The 16932-nt window shown below is 45.5% G+C and overlaps 1 protein-coding gene across 15 annotated transcripts in view; it reads right to left on the bottom strand.

Annotated features, from left to right (window-relative positions):
- The window catches only part of SLC37A3 (solute carrier family 37 member 3), a 398944-nt gene that overhangs the window by 14175 nt on the left and 367837 nt on the right, over positions 1-16932 (bottom strand). For 11 of the 15 annotated variants that reach the window (XR_014833177.1, XR_014833178.1, XR_014833180.1 and 8 more), the window contains 5 exon segments: positions 15613-15696; positions 13416-13561; positions 7131-7227; positions 2596-2680; positions 1691-1869 (listed from right to left, as the gene is read on the bottom strand). Coding sequence is in view for 6 of the 15 variants with exons in the window: in XM_085004806.1 (XP_084860932.1) it covers positions 1691-1869; positions 2596-2680; positions 7131-7227; positions 13416-13561; positions 15613-15696 (591 nt within the window). In the remaining 9 variants the exon portion in view is untranslated. 15 annotated transcript variants of the gene reach the window in all.

Genomic DNA, 16932 nt, shown 5'->3' with positions numbered 1-16932 from the left:
AGGTATCACTTGTTCTAAAACAGCCTCCCTGGCAGGGCAGCAGCCACCCCCTAGAGAGCCGAATCCCAATCATGAGGCCGTTTTGTCCAGACAGCCTGCCACCAAGACAAAGGAATTAAGTTAACTAGATTTCCTTTACACTCAGCCCAGGGCAGGGAACAATAGCTTGGGAAATATGAAGGAACAGCATGAGCAGGCCCTGTGGAGTCACGACCCCCCTAAGTTCTGTCTCAGCAATTAAGCTATTACCAGCAGAGTGTTTTAATAACTACTTGAAAAAATACTAATTGTGAGCATAAGAACGGGCCCAAAGGAGCCTGCATTTCCCTTGTATTTGACGTCATCTTCTGGTTGGAGAGTTGTGGGAATGTGCACTGCAAATTCCAGCTCCTGCTTAAACTCTCTGCACAGGTCCGTCCCTTTCGCTTGGGGGCACAGGTAGCAGGGACCTCCTGGGTGTGAAACAGGACAACCTGCGGACTCTGACTCTAACTGAGGGGCGGTGCTCAGGAAGCACTGCGAAACAAGAACGTTAAAAGGGTGCTTATTCACAGCACAATAACCCGATGTTACGGACGCCAGGGAGGACTGACGGGTGGACCTCCTATTCCACAGGCAGGGGAACTGAGACACAGGGACGGGCTGAGTGACTTAGCCCAGGCCTCACAGAGAGTTAGTGGGTAAGCTGGACACATAACCTAGGCCTCTTCTATCCCGAGCTAGCGCGCCCAAAACACCAAGACAGAAAAACCGCAGCAGAAGGGATTCAGTTTAGATGTTAGGAAAAAACCTGTTACGGTTGTGGAAACACTGGAATGCATTACCAAGAAACACTGTGGAGTATTCTCCTCTGATTTTTTTCTTATTCGAAGGGCAAACTTTTTCCCCCTAGAATGGTAAGAATATAGGCAAAGGCAGACTTAACAATCCATTCAAAACCCCTCTTGGGAGTTCCCGTTCTGGCCTAGCAGAAACGAATCTGACTAGTACCCATGAGGATGCAGGTGTGATCCCTGGCCTTGCTCAGGGGGTCGGGGATCTGGGTTGCCGTGAGCTGTGGTGTAGGTCGCAGACACGGCTCGGATCCCGAGTTGCTGTGGCTGTGGTATAGGCCAACAGCAGCAGCTCTGATTCAACCCCTCACCTGGAAACTTTCATATGCCTTGGGTGTAGCCCTTTAAAAAAAAAAAAAAAAAGAGAGCAAAACCCCTCTTGGTCTACTTATGATTCTCTTATACTTCATTCACATAGGCCAAAAAGTATACATTTTTAAGATATCAATTTTGCCTTCTCACTCGAACACTAGATCAGGGTCAGTAAACTCGGGCTCACGGGCCAAATCTGGCCAGGTCCATTTGTTCCATACTGTCCGTGGCTTCTTCTGCTCTAGAGTTGAGCAGTTGGGGCAGAGACTGTCCAGCCCCCCCAAAGCTAAAAACATTCACCATCTGGCTCTGCACAGAGAAAAAAAAAGTCTGCCAACTCCTACATGAGATATCAGATAAAAATTTCAAGTGGTGCCAATTTAGAGACAAGCTGAGGGCCACTATACATATTCCTCTGAACACACACTCCTAAAATAAAGTCTCAAAGAGAAGCTAAATACTTCAAGATGCTTTAGCCCAGGCAGAGTTACTGTCCAGCAATAATACCTCAGCAGCTGTGCTGAGGAGACTCGAACAGTCCTTACCGGTATAACGCCAGGCAGGCAACAAGCCTGGTAAAAGCTTATTGCCTTGACATGGGTAACAGGATTGCCTTCTTGGATTGAATAATTAGACTCAGATTCATCTTCATTTTCAGCACCATTCATTAATGGCCTGTGTGAGTCTTCTTCAAAATTTTCTTCTGCCTCAATACCCGGGAGACCTACAAACAACAGTGACAGGCACGTTCAGAGGGCCACCCAGGTGCCCAACACTGTGCTAAGTGCTATGCAGACGTCACCACTTATGGGACCCATGTTACGAATCATCTCCATTTCACAGAAGCAGCCAGGACGGTTCAGAGTCCAAGGTCAATTAAGGTCAGAGAGCTCTTGAGCAACAAACCCAGGACTCTAATGCTCCTTTATCTGGCTTCAAGGCAATGCTTTTTCAACTACATCATACCCTCTTACATACAAAAAAAAAGTTAATTGTATACCATTAAACGGACATGTCTCTTTAATAACACTCAAAAGATAGAAGAAATGTACACATTTACTTCTGCGGTTTTGCTTGTACACGTCCTGTATTTAACCACAGACCAGTACACGAGATGATTTCCATGATGGAAAAGAAATCTGTCTCAAGAAGTGAAATTCAAAATACATCCGCGCCCATATCTAGCCAGCGTCTCCATTACAAACCCATTTGCGACGGATGAGTTTTCCCCGAAGCCATAAAAACGTGGGCCTCCCTCCCTCCAACACTGTGGCCGGGCCAGGCGAAGCCTTGGCATCTGCGAGACACAAACAGCAATACTGCTCCTTTCATTCACTGCAAACAGCTCACAGTTCTCCTGGAAAGAAAGGGCTGGGCTGCCCTGGCCACGGATGTCTCTTCGCCCGTAACCGTGAGAGCTTCTGGACAGAAGGAGACAGCTTCTCCTCACCGAGTTCCTCTGGGGACACCAGGAGTCCAAAGAAGATGACGATCCCACCAGCAAACTGCACGGCCGCCGTCACCAGGAAGGCGTACTGGAGGGAGAAGCAAGGTGAGCTGACACATCTGGGACACGGGTTCGAGGCAGTCACTGGAGGCAGGGGTGGGGGCGGGAAGGACAGGCTGACCGGGAAGGAAAGGACAGCTGAGGTCCCGGCCTGTGCCACGTGCCAGGCCCAGTGTTTTACCTGTGTTTTCTCACGAGTTCTTCCCAATGACTACACGGGCTTCAGAGAGGAAAATTAAGGTCTCTCGGACACTGAGTGCTACTAGGATGATTGTGAAACCAGAACCAGCTCCCCAAGTATCACTCTTTACACCACAAAGCCTCCCACGACAGACAGGAGCTGCCCTCCAAGGTATTGTTTAGCTGGGGGGAGGGACTAAACCATACACAGAAGAATAATAAAAGGCAGCATGCAGCCAAATAAATGAGACAGCTCAATCCCAACAGGAAAACATGCACAGGAATTCAGAAGCCAACAGCTAGGAGTTCCCTAGTGGCTCCAAGGGCTAAGAAGCGGCCTTGCCTTGTTACTGCAGCAGCTCATGTCACTGCTGGGGTGCAGGTTCAATCCCTGGCCCAGGAACTTGAATGTGCCAAAATCAAACAAATAACAACAACAACAACAATAAAAAAAACAAAACAAAACGGAAGGAAACAGCTAAAGAGGTTGAAGGAGGCTTTAGGGAAGAGCTGATAATCAGAGCAAGTGACCATCCTTCCCAGAACGACTACAGCAAAGGCACTGGGTGGGAGGGAGACGGAAAGCCTTCTGCATGGTGAGAGATGAGGGCTTCTGCTGGGGGTAACGGGAGAAAACCGATTTGGAAAGGTGCTATCAAGATGAAGGACTCAAGGGAGTTCCCGTCGTGGCTCACTGGCTAACGAATCCAACTAGGAACCTTGAGGTTGCGGGTTCGATCCCTAGCCTCACTCAGTGGGTTAAGGCTCCGGCGTTGCCGTGAGCTGTGGTATAGGTTGCAGGCACGGCTCGGATCCCGCATTGCTGCGGCTCTGGCATCCGCGGGCCGCAACAACTCTGATTCAACCCCTAGCCTGGGAACCTCCATATGCTGCGAGTGTGGCCCTACAAGGACAAAAGACAGAAAAAAAAAAAAAAGATGAAGGACTCAAAAGCCAGGCCGCGTTGTTGAATTTTATTTAAGAGAGAATGGAGCCTGGTGTGGCTAGGCGAGTGACAAAATGAGCGTTTCCAGAAGTCAAATCTCAGAGCAACAGGTAAGGTGAAACAAAATACCCACCGGAGCCAATGAGTACATCCAGGTGGGAAGCTAAGAAACCTAAAATCGTGACCCTGAATATAGGAAGGACTTCCCACTGACCCTAACTAGACCGAAATTCTTCAGGGATCAAATGCTTTGTGAGGGAGTTCCCATCATGGCTCAGTGGTTAACGAATCCGACTAGGAACCATGAGGTTGTGGGTTCGGTCCCTGCCCTTGCTCAGTGGGTTAACGATCCGGCGTTGCCGTGAGCTGTGGTGTAGGTTGCAGACGCGGCTCGGATCCCGCGTTGCTGTGGCTCTGGCGTAGGCTGTTGGCTACAGCTCCGTTTAGACCCCTAGCCTGGGAACCTCCATATGCCGCGGCAGTGGCCCAAGAAATAGCAAAAAAAAAAAAAAAAAAAAGACAAATGCTTTGTGAACTGCTTGAAAAATTTATCTGCTTTTGGAGCTCCCATCGTGGCAGAGCAGAAACGAATCTGACTAGTACCCATGAAGACACAGGTTTGATCCCTTGCCTCTCTCAGAGGGTAAAGGATCCAGTGTTGCCGTGAGCTGTGGGGTAGGTCACAGACACAGCTTGGATCTGGTGTTGCTGTGGCTGTGGCTGTGGTGTAGGCTGGCAGCTACAATTCAACCCCTAACCTGGGAACCTCCATATGCTGCGGGTGTGGCCCTAAAAACAAAACAAACCAAACGAAAAAATTATCTACTTTTTAGAAGAGCTACTTACTTTTAATCATTAGGTTTTTGAACATGCAATACACTGACATGATTCCAATAACAAAACGTAGATGTGTAATTAAACCCTCCCTCCCATCTCTTCTCCCATCTTTCCAACATGTATCCACTGTTGTTTAATGTTTACTCTCCAGAGATTGTTTTGGAAACATATAAGCCAATAGAAATAATCTAATACTTCCTCCATTTCACACAAACAGCAGCATTCAGTGCAGATGGGTATGTAACATGGCCTTTTTTTTTTTTTAATTTTTATTTTAAGGCTGCACCCGTAGCGCATTAAAGTTCCCAGGCCAGGGACTGAAACCAAGCCACAGCTGCGACCTACACCACAACTTCAGCAACTCAGGATCCTTTAAGGCACTGCGTTGGGCAGGGGATTGAACTTACACCTCTGCAGCGACCCCCGCACCATGGCGGGAACTCCCAGCCTTGCTCTCTTCACTTAACACACCGTTGAGCTCTTTCCCTATCACGACACGCACAGCTGCCTAACTCTATTTCATAGCTGCACAGAATTCCATGTAAGAGGGGTTCCACAGTTTGGAGTTCTCGTCATGGCTCAGTGGAAATAAATCTGACTAGTATCACTGAGAACTCAGGTTTGATCCCTGGCCTCACTCGGTGAGTTAAGGATCTGGTGTTGCCATGAGCTGTGGTGTAGGTCGCAGACAAGGCTTGGCCCCCACATGGCTGTGGCTGTGGTATAGGCCAGCAGCTATAGCTCTGATATGACCCCTAGCCTGGGAACCTCCATATGCTGCAGGTGCGACCCTAAAAAAAAGGTGTTCCACAATTTATCTTCCTTTTGGGAGACATTTGTTATCAATCTCTTGCTATTACCAACAATGCTGAAGTAAATCACCCTGCAGATAAATCTCTTTGCACCCGTTGAAGTATATTCGCCGGTGGGATTAATTCATGCAGGTGGAAGTGCTGGGTTACAGCACTGGTAATTAATTCCACATTGACCCCAAGAGGCCTTTTACTCTCACAGCCACAATGTTTTGTCACATCCTCATAAAAATACTATCAAATTTTGGGGGTTTTTACCAATTTAAGGAGTATACAATGTAGATTTTTCCTGTTTTTTAAAACAGTATAATTTTTGTTTTTTGAGTTTTTTTTTTTTTACCACACCCCCAGCATGCAGAAGTTCCCAGGCCAACAACAGAACCACAGAAGTGACCTGAGCCATGGCGGTGACAACGCTAGATCCTTAACCCTTCTGAGCCACCAGGAAATTCTACAGAGTAGTCTGTTTGTTTGTCTTTTATTTGGCCATACCTGTGGCCTATGAAAGTTCCCGGGCCAGGGATCGAATCCACACAACAGCAGCAGCCTAAACTGCTGGTGCAACAACACTGGATCCTTAACCCCGCTGCACCACCAGAGAACTCCTTCTACACAGAGAAGTTTTAATCTGCATTTCTCTGCCCACTAAACTTCATAAGGGCAGCGTTGTCTGGGGGGTTTTCTTTGCCTTTTTAGGGCCACACCTGTGGGATACAGAAGTTCCCAGGCTAGGGGTTGAATCAGAGCTGCAGTTTTCAGACCACACCACACCCATGGCAACGGGGGACCCTTAAGCCACTGAGTGAGGCCAGGGATCAAACCGTGTCCTCATGGATACTAGTCAGGTTCGTTACCGCTGAGCCACAACAGGAACTCCAAGGGCAGAGATTTCTATCTCCTGTGGTCAGGGCTCTATTCTCTACTGCCCAGGGGCACTTAGAGGAGCTTCAAAATACTCACTGAATGAAAAGTCCTGAGTGAAGTGGGGTATCCTGTCCTACGTCTATGGGCCATAACTATTTCCTTTTCATGAATTACACATTCCAGTCCTTTCCTTTCAGTGTGCTCTAGGTCTTTATCAATTCGTGGGCACTCTTTATACACTATTACACATAAGGGAAATTAGTTCTTTATCTGTACCTTGAGTTGCAAATACTTGTCCTCAATTGATTATAAGTTTTTAGACGTGGGTGTTCTTCCATGAGTAATTTTTTTAGCATGTTTGAATTTACCAAAAATTTGTCCACTCTTAACACAAACTGGCCTCCCCAGACATAGCTCTGGATTGTTCTCAATGGTCATAGGATTACTTCCTAAAAATAAAAATATGTGGAGTTCCCGTCGTGGCGCAGTGGTTAACGAATCCGACTAGGAACCATGAGGTTGCGGGTTCGGTCCCTGCCCTTGCTAAGTGGGTTAACGATCTGGCGTTGCTGTGAGCTGTGGTGTAGGTTGCAGACGCGGCTCGGATCCCGCGTTGCTGTGGCTCTGGCGTAGGCCGGTGGCTACAGCTCCGATTCAACCCCTAGCCTGGGAACCTCCATATGCCACGGGAGCGGCCCAAGAAATAGCAGCAACAACAACAACAAAAAGACAAAAGACAAAAAAATAAATAAATAAAAAATAAAAATATGCTTACATACTCGAGAAAAAGCTGGAAAGAAATACCCACCTCAAAAAAAAAGAAAGAAAGAAATACCCACCTCATAACCATACTGTAGAACAGAAGAAGCCAGGCACGCTCCCAGAATATTGCCCACTGAAGCACAGGCACTCCACAGACCAAAAACCACCCCTCGGCTAAGGCGGGGACAGCGTAAAGAGAAGAAAACAGGATCAGAGTCAGCGCAAGCTCACATTACGAAGAATCAACAATTTCATTTTAAGGTTTTGTTTTTTTTTTTTAAATATACCCTAGAAAAGGCAAAAAGTCAAAAAAAATTAAAATTAAAAAAATAATATATTTATACCCAAATGGCACAACGTCAGGCTCCTCCAAGATTTTATACCACTAAAGGTTAATTTGGGGCTCACTGAAAGACACAGTTTTTTTGTTTGTTTGTCTGTTTGCTTTTTAGGGCACTTGTAATTAATTCCATATTGACCCCGAGAGGTCTTTTACTCTCACAAGTGTAGCATATGAAGTTCCCAGGCTAAGGGTTGAATAGGAGCTACAGTTGTCAGCCTACACCACAACGCACAGCAACGCCGGATCCTTAACCTACTGATCGAGGCCAGGGATCGAACCCACATCCTCAGGGATACTAGTCAGGTTCATTACAACTGAGCCACAATGGGAACTCCAGAAAGACACTGTTAAGACAATTTAAAAACACAAGACATGGACTGGAAGAAAATATCTGCAGATCACTTATCTGACAAAAGACGTGAATGAAATAAAAAGAACACTCAAAACTCAATGATGTGAAAAACAGAGAACGCAATAAAATGCTAAAGAGTATATAAATCTACAATCATCTCAAATACAAAGTTTCTGAAAAGGGGGCAAAAGATTTTAACAACTACTTTACACACTTGTACACATACACACACAAATAAGATGCAAATAAGCACATGAAAAGCCACTCAACATTATCAGGCAAATAACATTACCAGAGAAATGCAAATCAAAACCACAAGAAGAGTCAAAAGCAACACACACCCAGCACATCAAGCGCTGACAAAGCCCTACAGCAACTAGAACCCAGACACTTTACCGGTGAGGATGTATGTGGTTCAACCCCTGGAAGAAACTGCTGGTTTCTTAAAAAGATAAACGCACACCTGCCATTTGATCCAGCCACTCTACTCCAAGGCATTTACCCAAGGGAAACGAAAGCGTATGTCCTACAAGGATTCAGACCCCGGCGTTCGCAGCAGCTTTACTAAGAAAAGTCAAAAACTAAAAACAACCCAAATGTTCACCAACAGGGAAACAGATAGAGTGTCATACAACGGGGGACACCTCAGCTATAAAAAGCAACAAAATACGGATGCGCACGTGAATGCATGTCATCATGACTGTGCTGAGTGCAAGATGACAGATAAGAACATATACTGCATGGTTTCACTTCCATGAGATTTTAGAGAATTCAGATAACCTAAAATGACAGCAAAGAAAACAATGACTCGAAAAGACAATGCATCCCAAAGTTCACTGCAGCACTATGTACAACAGCCAAGACGTGGAAGGAACCTAAATGTCCATCAACAGAGGAGTGGATCAAGAAGATGTGGTACATACACACAACAGAATATTACTCAGCCATAAAAAGGAAAGAAATAATGGCAGTGGCAGCAACATGGACGGACCTAGAAATGATCATGCTAAGTGACGGCAGTCAGAAAATGAGACACCAACGTCATACGCTATCACTAACATGCGGAATCTAAAAAAAGGTTCCAATGAACTTCTGAGCAGAACAGGTACTGACTCACAGACTTTGAAAAACTTATGGTTGCCAAAGGTTAGGGGGGTAGCAGGGGATGGGCTGGGGGTTTGGGATGGAAATGCTATGAAACTGGGTTGTGATGTTCAATGTACAACTACAAATGTAATAAAATTCACTGAGTTAAAGTTCTTTTTTTAATTTTAAAAAGACTTAAAAAGTAAATAAACTGCACATCTTATTCAAAAAAAACCTCAGACAGCCAATCAGCCGTTGCCTGGAAACGGCAGTGGGAGGGAGAAGCGAGGACGAGGTGGTGGGAACGGGGGGAGGGAGGAATTACCAAGAGACACGAGGAATCCTTGCGGGGTGGTGGATTCTGTCATTCTCTTAATTGTGATGATACTTTTACAGGTGTACACATGCTCAGATTCACCAAATTTCACACCCGGAACATGTGCTGCTTATCGTATACCACAATAAAGTCATTAAAAAAATGTTCCCACTGAGGCGCAGTGGGTTAAGAAGCTGACTGCAGGGAACAGATACTGACTCACGGACTTTGAAAATCTTACAGTTTCCAAATGAGACGGGTGCGGGGTGGGGGGATACACTGAGGGTTTGGGATGGAAATGCTATAAAATTTGGTTGTGGTGATTGTTGTACAACTATAAATGTAATGAAATTCACTGAGTAATTAAAAAAAGAAAAGAAAAAAGAAGCTGTCTGCAGGGTCTAGGGTGGCTGTGAAGGCCAGGGTTTGATCCCCGGCCTGGTGCAGTGGGCCGAAAAGGATCTGGTGTTGCCACAGCTGTAGTGTAGGTTGCAGCTGTGGCTCAGATTCAATCCCTGGCCTGGGAGCTTCCATATACTGCACTGCCATGTGGAAGTTCCAAGGCCATTTAAAAAAAAAAACAAAAAACAGATGGGTGAGCCAAGAGTTTGATGTAACGAAAACTAGCTAGTATGATAGTCCAGAAGAAAAGTGAGAAACTCTAGTCATAGGCAATGGCAGTGCAGCTGATGAAAAAACATCAAAACAAGCAGTTAAGACAAGTTAAATTTTGGGCCACACCCATGGCATATGGATGTTCCCAGGGCCAGGGATCAAACTCATACCACAGCAGTGACAACGCTGGATCCTTAACCTTCGGAGCCACCAGGGAACTCCAAAAAGTTAAATTCTTTCAACACTTAAATGTGTATTTTATTCTACTTTATACATGTTTTAACACAGCGTTAGGTCCAGGTTTTTTAGCCCTTTCAACGTCTTTATAACCTCGGAGACAAAAGGAATCTGAGCCTTGGAACGGGTGAAGTTCCCGTTGTGGCTCAGCAGTAATGAACCCAACTAGTATCCTTGATGACTCAGGTTCAATCCCTGGCCTCGATTAGTGGGTTAAGGATCCAGCGTTGCCGTGAGCTGTGGTGTAGGTCGCATACGCAGCTTGGATCCCGAGTTGCTGTGGCTCTGGTGTAGGCTGGCAGCTACAGCTCCAATTCAACCCCTAGCTTGGGAACTTCCATATGCCACAAGTGCTGCCTAAAATGCAAAAAAAAAAAAAAGCTTACTTTCAAAAGTCAACTGTATCAGTGGAACAGGATAGAAAGCCCAGAATTAAACCCACGCACCTACAGCCAACTCAATTATGATAAAGGAGGCAAGAATATACAATGGAGAAAAGACAGCCCCTTCAATAAGTGGTGCTGGGAAAACTGGACAGCCACATGGAAAAGAATGAAATTAGAACATACCCTAACACCATACACAAAAATCAACTCAAAATGGATTAAAGACCTAGATATAAGACCAGACACTATCAAACTCTTAGAGGAAAACATAGGCCAAACACTCTCTGACATAAACGACAGCAACATCTTCTCAGATCCACCTCTTAGAGTACTGACAACAAAAACAAAAATAAACAAATGGGGCCTAATGAAACTTAAAAGTTCCTGCACAGCAAAGGAAACCCTAAACAAAACAAAAGGACAATCCACAGAATAGGAGAAAATCTTTGCAAATTAATCAACTGACAAGGGATTCATCTCCAAAATTTATAAACACCTTCCACAGCTCCACACCAAAAAAATGAACAACCCCATCAAAAGATGGGCAGAAGATCTAAACAGACAGTTCTCCAAAGAAGACATACAGATGGCCGAGAAACACATGAAAAGATGTTCAGCGTCACTCATTATTAGAGAAATGCAAATCAAAACCACGATGAGGTATCACCTTACACCAGCCAGAATGGCCAACAGCAAAAAGTCTACAAACAATAAGTGCTGGAGAGGGTGTGGAGAAAAAGGAACCCTATTACACTGTTGGTGGGATTGTAAATTGGTGCAACCACTGTGGAAAACAGTATGGAGATGCCTCAGAAAACTCAAAATAGAACTACCATTTGATCCAGCAATTCCACTTCTGGGCATCTAATCCAGAGAAAACCATTACTCGCAAAGACCCATGTACTCCAGTGTTCATTGCAGCACTATTTTCAATAGCCAAGACATGGAAACAACTTAAATGTCCATCGACTGAGGAGTGGATCAAGAAGATGTGGTACATATACATAATGGAATATTACTCAGCCATTAAAAAGAATGGAATACTGGCATTTTTAGCAACACTGATGGACCTAGAAACTATCATGCTAAGTGAAGTCGGTCAGACAATGAGATACCAACATCAAATGCTTTCACTGACATGTGGAATCTGAAAAAAAGACAAAATGAACTTCTTTGCAGAATAGATACTGACTCACAGACTGTGAAAAACTTATGGTTTCCAAAGGAGACAGTTTGCGGGGTGGGGGAATGCGCTGGGGTTGTGGGTTGGAAATGCTATAAAATTGGGTTGTGATGATCATTGCACAACTATAAATGCAATAAATTCATTGAGTAAAAACAGAAACAAAAACAAAAGTCAACTGTAATGGCTTTCTTGAATTTCGTTTTTGTGACTGAGCCAGAGAAATAATGAAGAGGTCAGCCTGTTCAGTCACTGCTACCAAACACTCAGTGTCATTCAATTTATAGACGTTCTGATAAGGATTATCTGAAAACGATGCCTGGAAAAGTGATGATCTTTAAGTCACAGGACTTCAGGTGCTTTTGACTTTCTCTAGGTTTATTTATATTATCTGGTTTGTCTACAATAATCTAGTGGCCTTTGTGTAATTTTCAAAAATCATGAGTAGAAAGGTATCACCTTAAAAATCTTGATAAAAACTGGAGTTCCCTGGTGGCACAGCAGGTTAAGGACCTAAAGTTGTCACTACTAGTGGTACAGGTTCAATTCCTGGCCTGGGAATTTCCGCATGCTGTGGGTATGGCCAAAAAAATTAAAAATAAACAGCATGCAAGAAGACAGCGTCCAAAGAAAACTAAAATATCGTAGAGGAATGAGTACCTCCTAAAATCAAAATTTTTTTTTTTTGTCTTTTCTAGGGCCACACCCACGGCATATGGAGGTTCCCAGGCCAGGGGTCGAGTCAGAGCTGTAGCTCCCAGCCTATGCCACAGCCAAGGCAACATGAGATCCAAGCCGCATCTGCAACCTACACCGCAGCTTATGGCAACACCGGATCCTTAATCTACTGAGTGAGGCCAGGGATGGAACCTGAATCCTCGTGGATACTAGTTGGGTTCTTAACCCCATGAGCCACAAATGAAACTCTAAGTCTGGCATTCTTCTGTGCAGCTTCTTGGAGCCTTTGCTATGGGACCCTAGACAAGTCTCATGGCTAACTTTGGCCTTGGTTTCCTTACCTTTAATGTTAAGAAAGTTAGACTGGATCACTGAGTCTCAAAAAAAGGGAGAGTAAAACCCACAGGAAGATACTTCATGAGAGGGCACATGAGATTTCTATTATTTTGTATTAGTTATGTTCTCTAAAGGAAAGATTTTTTTTTTAATTTAATTATTATCTTTGCCACACTGAAAATCTGAGCAGAGCCAGGAGAGTGTGTCTCACAGGCCAGACCAGCTTTGCGGTCCATATCACCTCCAACAGAGTCGGAGAGGCAGCCTCTCCCTGCGACACCAGTTTTCTGAAATAGAGGGAAGATGCGCGTGGTGTTGAATGGATCGAGTTAATCGACTCTGACAAGTCTGAACAATCGGATATTGATAAACCATAATGGGAAATAGGAAAAAGAAGGTACGTCTATAATGGAGTCTCTTTGCTATTACCGCAAAAATGAACACTACGTTGTAAATCAACTATACGTCCATAACATTAAAAAAAAAAAAAAAAAACCCGGAGTTCCCGTCGTGGCGCAGTGGTTAACGAATCCGACTAGGAACCATGAGGTTGCGGGTTCGGTCCCTGCCCTTGCTCAGTGGGTTAACGATCCGGCGTTGCCGTGAGCTGTGGTGTAGCTTGCAGACGCGGCTCGGATCCCGCGTTGCTGTGGCTCTGGCGTAGGCCGGTGGCTACAGCTCTGATTCGACCCCTAGCCTGGGAACCTCCATATGCCGTGGGAGCGGCCCAAGAGATAGCAACAACAACAACAAAAAAAGACAAAAGACAAAAAAAAAAAAAACCAAAAACTACTTAAATAGGGAAATGAACGAGGAAGGGAGTGGCATACCCAGCTTTCCCAAACCAGTTGCCCATAACAGCAACAACGCAGGGCCATCCCGTGGACTGCAAGAGGCCATTCACAATCCACAGGCAGCAGTACAGCCCCTTGTTGTAGAAATGCAGCCACTCCGTCAGGGTGCCAAACACAAACACCTTGGAGAAGAAGGAAGAAAAGGACACATGTGACATCTGCATGGACTCCCCAGGTGAAGACCCTCCGCGAAGCACCCACTCACAGCGGACTCTTCAGGCGGCCCTGCTCAGGGCAGCTCTTCGTCAGACGACCACCGAACCGCCCCGAGCAGAGAGGCAGAGCCAGTGAGCAGCAGGAAACGCAGCGAGGGCCATGCCTCTCCCCTGCGTCTTCAACCCTAAGAGGTTCGACCTCGTTTCACTTCTATTCCCGCTTCCCCTGGTTCAGGGAGGACCACTCTGGGGACTGCCTGAGTGTCCGGCTGCAAACTCCGTCCAAACAGCCCGGACAGGCCATGAGCGCTGGGAAGGGCCGCTATGATTATCGCCGAGGCTACCAGGTGCAGCAGCCCAACCTGCAAGTGGCTCAAGAATTTGGTGGCCTTTTGCTTTTTTCCTAGGCGTTTCACTTGAGTGGGCGTTTTATTTGCCGTTGGTCTCCTTTGGGAATGTTGGGCATGGGTCTAAAAATGGTATGTATAACAGTGTCTCAGTGCAGCTGCATGACATTCTGGAATAAGCAAAACTGTAAGAACAGCAAAATGGTCAGTGGTTGCCAAAGGCTGGGGGCAGGAGGGGCGGTAGTTACGTAACGATACTCGTTTGTCAAAATTGAGGACTATACATTAAAAAGGTGACTGTGTACATCAATTTTGCAAAAGATATAAGGAAAAAAAGAATGGATACAGGTTTAAAAATAGCATGTATATGTGTGGAGGTGAGCAGCTTGTGAATAAAGTACTTCAATTCTAAAATAGAAAAAAAATCCATTTTTCCCCATACACAAATGACAGATATTGAAAAAGTTGAAAAACAGCAATAGAGTCTAACTAAACTCCATGCTACCCATTCAAGTAACATTTTTTTTTTTTTTTTTTTTTTTTTTTTTTTTTTTGCTTTTTAGGGCTGCACCTGAGGCACATGGAGGGTCCCAGGCTTGGGGTCGAATCAGAGCTACAGCTGTTGGCCTACACCACAGCCACAGCAACACCAGATCCGAGGAGCATCTGTGACCCACACCACAGCTCACGGCAACGCTGGATCCTTAACCCACTGAGCGAGGCAAAGGATCGAATTTGGGTCCTTGTGGATACTAGTCAGGTTCACTTCCGCTGAGCCACAATGGGAACTCCAATCAACAAAAATGTATCACTAGACACTGCTAAGTAAATGAAGATGAAACAAATATAGAGCGTGCCCTCTTCAGCACTTAATGCACCAGGCACTGTTCCAAATGCCCTACACAGAACTCACAGAACCCTCACCACGACGCTGGGGAGAAGGATTCAAAGAGGGAAGCAGAAGCACAGAGAAAGCGTAGCTGGCAACTGCGGGACAGGGACAGGAACCCGGGCAGCACAGGCCTTGGGAAGTCTGTGACCTTAACCACTATGCTACAGGGTCCTAGGGAAGCAAGACTGATGCAGCGATAAACAGGCCAAGCAGCAGACCATGTAAGCGCCTCCAAAGAAATCCAGGCCCAGGAGGGCAGGACAGGGAACCTCGCCTTCAGGGAGAGGGGTCGGCAGAGCAGGCGTAATGAAAGAAGTGTCATTTGGCCAATGACCTGAAGGACATGCTGAGGCAGACCAGGAAGCGCTGAACAGAAGGCTATTCAAGGCAGGAACAAGAGCAGCGAGAGAGAGGGGTGCAAGGTGTGTTAGGGCCACAGAAGGCAGTCTGGCTGGGCAGAGCGGAATGGTGAGGCACAGCAACAGACACGACGGTCCGGGCGGGCTGGGACCGGCTCCTCCAGCGGCCGCTGCCAGGTTAGTTACAGACACCTTGACTTGGGTGGTGACTAAGAATCAAGAAAGGGGTATGATTGAAATTGTAGCTGAAAGACATCCCCAACCAAAAAGGTGCACAACAGATTAAAAAACTGAAGAGTATTTCTACTATTCTACTCTACATACAGAAGGAGGGGGACAGCTTGGATATCTTAGTAAAAGAACAGTAAGAATAATAGCAAGAATAAGTAAAAGTAGTAATAATAACACCTTTCAACTTACCACTAATGCAGAAGAGCACATGCCAAAAGACAGAACCAACCGCAAATTAAGCCGATCCCCAATGATACCGCTGATGAAAAGGCCCTAAAAATAAAGCATTTCATTTTACAGCTCCAGATAACACCACAGCCTGGAAAAAGTAAGATGCGTTACGAAGCAAATGAGGCAAACAAAACAACACAAAACACAAACCAAAAATATCATTCTCAGGCCTAGACTAGCCGTCCACATCCACTTCTCCAGTGTTTCGTGAAGTGATAACGGGCTTCTGCACACACACTAGCATCAACACTTCATGTGCCAACACAGCATAATTCAGTGCAAAATTCTGTTCTACTTGAACCTTAATGGCCTTAAAGAGACCGGGAAAAAAAAGAAAAGAAAAAAAAAAAAACTCCACCCAAGAATAAGTCTAATAAAACAAGCACACAAATATATTTCATCTTCTAGAACAGAATGACTCTTAAACATCAGTTATCCACTTTCCCAAAGGGACTCCCCTTAGCCATGTGCATCCTGAATTAACACATGTTAAAACATGTCCTGCAGGACAGAAGCTTCGGGGCCACACACCCTGCCTATTTCATCTGACCCTTGGGTTCACCACGAGGCAAGGAGAGTAGAGACAACAGTTAGTTGAAGATGGGCACGAATGCTCTGCCTGCTGCCCTCTCCCGCTGTGCGGCAGGAACTAGGATGCCGAGATGCTGGCAGCAAGGCTGACCAAAGAGTGACGGTTTCTCCCATAAAGATGTAAACTGATTAAATGCCTTGACTAAATATCTAAATTTGGATAAAGTGTTTCTAATAAATCAACTATATCATAATATACTACAGTCGTATAACTAGAGCTCTGTTAGAGAAAATTTCAAGGATAAACATCTTAATATTCCCTCTCATCATCACTGTCAAGCTTTCACTATCTCAAAAGAGGCACCTGCCAGCGTAAGCGGAGGTTAGGTTCCACAGCTCCAATTCACCTGGTCTTGGGCTAAAAACAATTAAAGGAGTAACAAAAGTCTCTCAATTATGTTTCAGATTAGAGAACCGGTTTATTCTGTGTTGCTCCAAACACCTGCACAATGCCTGGAAGGTACAGAAGGAAATGCAGCTCGATATAAAAAGCTACGATCGGAGTTCCTGTCGTGGCTCAGTGGTTAAGGATCCGACTAGGAACCATGAGTTGCAGGTTCGATCCCTGCCCTTGCTCAGTGGGTTAAGGATCCGGTGTTGCCGTGAGCTGTGGTGTAGGTTGCAGACGCGGCTCGGATCCCGCGTTGCTGTGGCTCTGGCATAGGCCAGAGACTACAGCTCCAATTC

Source organism: Sus scrofa, chromosome 18 (genome assembly GCF_054392235.1).
Source record: "Sus scrofa isolate SSC_HxYL_T2T_F1_AM1 chromosome 18, Sscrofa_HxYL_maternal_Yorkshire_Landrace_v2.0, whole genome shotgun sequence".
In the NCBI taxonomy this organism is placed as follows: Eukaryota; Metazoa; Chordata; class Mammalia; order Artiodactyla; family Suidae; genus Sus; species Sus scrofa.
Note: the sequence above shows the minus strand (reverse complement) of the source record. Positions and strands in the feature narration are given on the sequence as shown.